Genomic DNA, 4,735 nt, shown 5'->3' with positions numbered 1-4,735 from the left:
TGAATTGCGAGGTAGGGTGACGTTGTAGAGAGGCGTGAAGATGACTTGCAAATCCGGCGCATTCATGCCTGTTATATCATTACTCCTTTTTTTAAGGTATCCGATAATATGTCTTGCGCAATAGTACATCGCATTAGACAAATATGAAGACAATCACTCAAGGTCAGTCGTAGCTGAAATTGATCATGCTAATTGCTGGGTTCTACCTAGCAAGAGAGCAGTCCGACGACAGTCCTTGTTGAAGGATATGATCTGCCTTGAATACCGCAACATCAACGAGAAGGGGACGAATTCCTAGTTGATCGGGAATTAAATGGAGTGCGTGACGACTTAAGAGTTGATTAGCATGTCAAGCAATTTGTTCAAATACGAACAGAATGCATGGAAGGGCGTTAGACGAAAGCTGAAGTCGTCAGATAACTTGCATTTATCTAATCATAAATTGATTGAAAAAGTGAAAAGACGTAGAAAAACGATGACCCAATTCTAATGTATCCAATGCATAACGGAATGACTTTTCGCATCACAACGCCTTCTCTAGATCCTTGGGCTCCACTGATGACTCTCCTTTCAACCAGCCCTGGGCAGCATTCCTCGTGGGTTCATAGTAGTAATACCACCCCACAGCCACCGCAAATGTGATTATGGTCAGCGGAATGGTAACCTCGAACCACCGCTCGAGTGCGAGACCCGAATACGATGTATAAGAGTAGTCTGCTGGCCCGTCGCCGTCTTGCTGGTACTTGACCACATCAGTGCTGAAGAATGTCTGGGGAACCAATCATCGTTAGAGAATCAGGCATTTCAACTTTGGTCACATGTTAATGGCGGTCCCTTACCGAGGAGAATGTTGCTGGTAGATAGATCAATGTCATTACAGCAATAACTCTCATGATCTTAGCCTCTTTCTGCTGCTGGAAGGTCAACTGCTCGACTCGATCAGTAGCACGGGCCTGGAAATGTTGTTGGATCTGCGAACACCAGTCAGCCAACTTTGATTCTTGTTGCTTTCGATGTGTCTGATTCTTTTGGCAAATGAGAAAGAAACGTATTCTTACAAGACTTTTCCTGTCCGCAGTGATTTTCGCCAGAGTGCTGGCTCGGTCAGAGAACATCTTCGTGTCGTAGATAAAATCACGGAGCTGGACGGTAAAGTCTGCAGTAGCCCGCTTGCATGCGGCGTTGGTCCCAAGCTCGAAATCCTCGTTCTTGACAAGACTTGCGTAGAAGCAATTCAGGGACTCGAGGACTTTGGCATTGGCATCGAGGGTCATGACAGCTTTGTTTATTTTGTCCTCTAACATTTGGACGTACGTCAGGTCAAATGTTGTTGGGTCGTAGTTTTCGTCGACGAGCGCTGTTTTTGTCTGGCACATTGTTAGCAGCCGTTTCCAGACTCGTGGTATTGAGGTTCAATTAGACCATCATTTACGCTCGTATCATGACTCACCTTTTTTTCTAACATTTGCTCAAGCCACCGCACGTATCCCCTCCAGTCTTCGCTCGCATACTGAGCCAGCATCAGATGGATGGAGAGACTTGCAATGAAGCTGTCTTCAGCTGTGGTGTATTTGCGATCGGCAGGCCTGGACTGAAGCTCGACTTCGTCCTCGCTGCCGTTGGCTTGACCTGTTGCTGGTGGTTTCTTTTCGGTCTGCCCAGTCAGTTTTTGCACCCTCTTTTGTAGGTAATCTCGGGCAGAAGTAATGATCCAGAGACTCGTCCCTTGTTTCATATCGAATTGATGGTGGAAGACAGCCTGACGGACAGACCAATCCCACTTTTCCTTCTTGTTAATCACGGCTGACCATGATGGTTTCTCCTTGCTTTTGTTTGTTACCGATTTCAAATTGTAGTTAAGCTGGAATCCCCGGCCAGATAAGGCGAGGTGAGGCAGACTCAAACCGCATGAAGTTGTAGAGAGCCGGATAGTCTCGCGGAAGCTGCTGAAGCGGAGATCAGACACGTCTTCATCGTCCTGCCTCTTCTTGCAGAATGCGGATACGAAGTCTATGTAACTTGGCATCACTTGAAAGTATGTGAATATTCTTTCTGCATGAGAGAGGGACACATCGAGTTTGGCCTGGCCACTTTCTGCTTGTAAGAAGCTATTTGACGATTAGTACGAATCCAAGTACTCATTTTCATGCGTCAGTACTATAGTTGTTGCGTAGGTCATTAATATCGGGCTTACATGAATCTGCAGCGAACATTGTTTGTGGTGGTTGAGCCGTCTCCTTTTGGTGTGACCAGCCAGGATGAGAAGTCAGCATCCTCGACAAGTTGCCTCAGACTAGCTTTTGACTTCGTCAGTATTTTTTTTGAATCGTGTAGTGTGGTACCAGACTTTGCAATACCAGAATGAAGGGGATTTTCAGCTCCACTAAGTTCTAGAACTTTGACCTTACTCTTCATGTAAAAGAGATCAGGTGCGCTTTCCTTCAGTAGAATCCGGTGGGCAACGAGGCTACCATTGTTGGAGACATGGTAAGATAGGTTCAGTGGGTATTTCTTATAATCTCGACAAGACGCGTTGAATTGAGTTATGGACGATGGTACGCTCATGCTGAGGGTCAGTATTGATATGCTTGGCAAGGGATGAGACTTGATTGATAGCTTTGCTTGAAACCGAGGAGATGAACAACACGGGTTCTCTCGTCGTAGATGAACAAAATTTGCTGATCTGTACTCGAGCAACTACAGGACCCAAGATTCCTTGGGAGATGTCCCATTTTGTTTTACGTAGAAAGGCGCAGCTGCAGGCTGTCCAGGGGGCACAGGCTACCAATCAGCCCTGGGTTGATTTGTGGCCGCTTGCATGTGGGTGACTTAAGCCCTGTCAGCTGAGCTTTGAAGCGCCCCCGGCTACGCCTGGGGTTGGCGAAGCTTTAAGGGAGACCTGCCACGTGTGACAAATTTTCAGCTGCTCCTATGAGTTGGAAGAAGTAGAATAATTCGAGTGCTTGAGACCACGTGGGTTTCCACCGCAGTGGGCAGTGGGGGACGAGGCGCACACCAGTGTCCCAGGCACCATTAATGGATTCCTTCTACGGACGAGCAGTGGATGTCCAACCCGGGCTTGAAAGGCTGACTGATCTATGTGACAAAATTCCGTTCCACTATATACAAACATCTCATATTGGCTATGCAATCTCAATACTTCAAATGCACCTGTGACGATTTCCGATGGCTCTTATCAGGCCCTGATGGCCGACCTATCCGTTGGGTTCCTACTGTCTGCCAAAGCACCTTTATTTATTCTCTGTCGGGATGGTAGTCCCATCTGAGCTTGTATATTTCTTCTTTGTCTTCGGGTGTCAAACGTCGTGGTATTTTAAAAACGTAGGAATCGCCATTTGTGTCCTGTGAAACCAATGATCATCAGTACATATTGCCACCCTTTGGAATTGCCCAGCAAGTACGCTCTTAAATGCATTGGGGGACCTACCGCGACGTCAGTCCCAGAGTGAAAGTCCGGAAAGCTGCTCACAAGCCATTCCCGCAACTTTTCCCACTCCAGGTTGTATATGCTACATGATTCCGTGTAGATCACTCTTCGCTGTGGTCGTCGAGCTTCTCTTTGTAGATCCCGGGCCGCAAAGGGTCGCATGGTAGCTTGACGCGAATCATTGGTATCAGATCGTTTTGCAGACCGGACACTAAATCGACTCGCTACCGTGGAGTTCGTCGGCGTACGGAACTCCACACGCTGGTGCTGCGTTGGCACTGCAGAAGGGCTTTTCAGCGCGGGTGCATACCGATTCGAGGGCGTTGCAACAGGCCCTTGGGTCCCAATGATATCTGCGGACCTAGCAGGAGCTATTACAGAATGTTGAGGTTGGTTTGTAGATGATATCCGCGAGCCTTGAACGTCTGCATCTTGCGAAAGGGGGGCTGGATGGGTCCCGGGAGGGGTTGCAGCTGCGGCAGTAAAAGAGGACGAGGTGGTCACTGGAGACAGGCTGGGAATAGGCTGCGAACCTGCAGGTTGATCTCGGCCCAGGACCCGACGAAGCAGCCTCCGCAAGCCGATCATTTCGAGACACTTTGGCTGGAAGATGGCGACTATATTTCGCAGAATCACTGTCTCATTCGGTCTGGGTGGCAATACGTGTTTAATACAGAGAGGTATCAAGCAACAGATCCACGGTAAATATATGAACGTGTGCAAAAATCGTTTGACACAGCCTCGATGACGTCGGACAGGGGATCGACCAAGTCCTACTGTGATGCAGTATATCTAGGTACGCCTTCAGCGAGGAGATGGCCCCCCGCTGGGTCTTGTGGTGGCTGAATGCCAACGAGCACCGCACTAGCACTTGCACTACCACTCTTCTTCTTATACTTTGGCAGTTTCGAGAGGCCCATACTACTTCCGCCTAGACGTGCATCTTGCTGCGCCTTTCAGTTGTCAGAGGCTCTGCATTGAACGGCATCCAGGCGCCCCTCAAGGGAATGGCGCATGCAAGTATGAGGCGGCCCTGAACAGGGGCACAGAAAGGGCTCTGGATCACAGAATGGGCTCTGAACAGGGGTATAGAATGGGCTCTGGACAGGGGTATAGAATGGGCTCTGGACAGGGGCACAGAAAGGGCTCTGGATCACAGAATGGGCTCTGAACAGGGGCACAGAATGGGCTCTGAACAGGGGCATAGAAAGGGCTCTGGACAGGGGCACAGAAAGGGCTCTGGATCACAGAATGGGCTCTGAACAGGGGCACAGAATGGGCTCTGAA

General features: G+C 49.0%; 1 protein-coding gene across 1 annotated transcript; it reads right to left on the bottom strand.

The window, feature by feature from the left end:
• Positions 1–523: 523 nt before the first annotated feature.
• J7T55_010253 (uncharacterized protein) lies at positions 524–2,565 on the bottom strand (the record flags this gene model as incomplete). The annotated part of the gene is made up of 6 exons (XM_053134313.1): positions 524–769; positions 840–971; positions 1,059–1,367; positions 1,451–2,108; positions 2,195–2,297; positions 2,409–2,565. 6 exons carry the CDS (start codon positions 2,563–2,565, stop codon positions 524–526), a joined length of 1,605 nt encoding a protein of 534 aa, XP_052987811.1.
• Positions 2,566–4,735: the final 2,170 nt, after the last annotated feature.

This window comes from Diaporthe amygdali, assembly GCF_026229845.1.
Source record: "Diaporthe amygdali strain CAA958 chromosome Unknown NODE_44_length_330046_cov_65_728535, whole genome shotgun sequence".
Lineage (NCBI taxonomy): Eukaryota > Fungi > Ascomycota > Sordariomycetes > Diaporthales > Diaporthaceae > Diaporthe > Diaporthe amygdali.
Note: the sequence above shows the minus strand (reverse complement) of the source record. Positions and strands in the feature narration are given on the sequence as shown.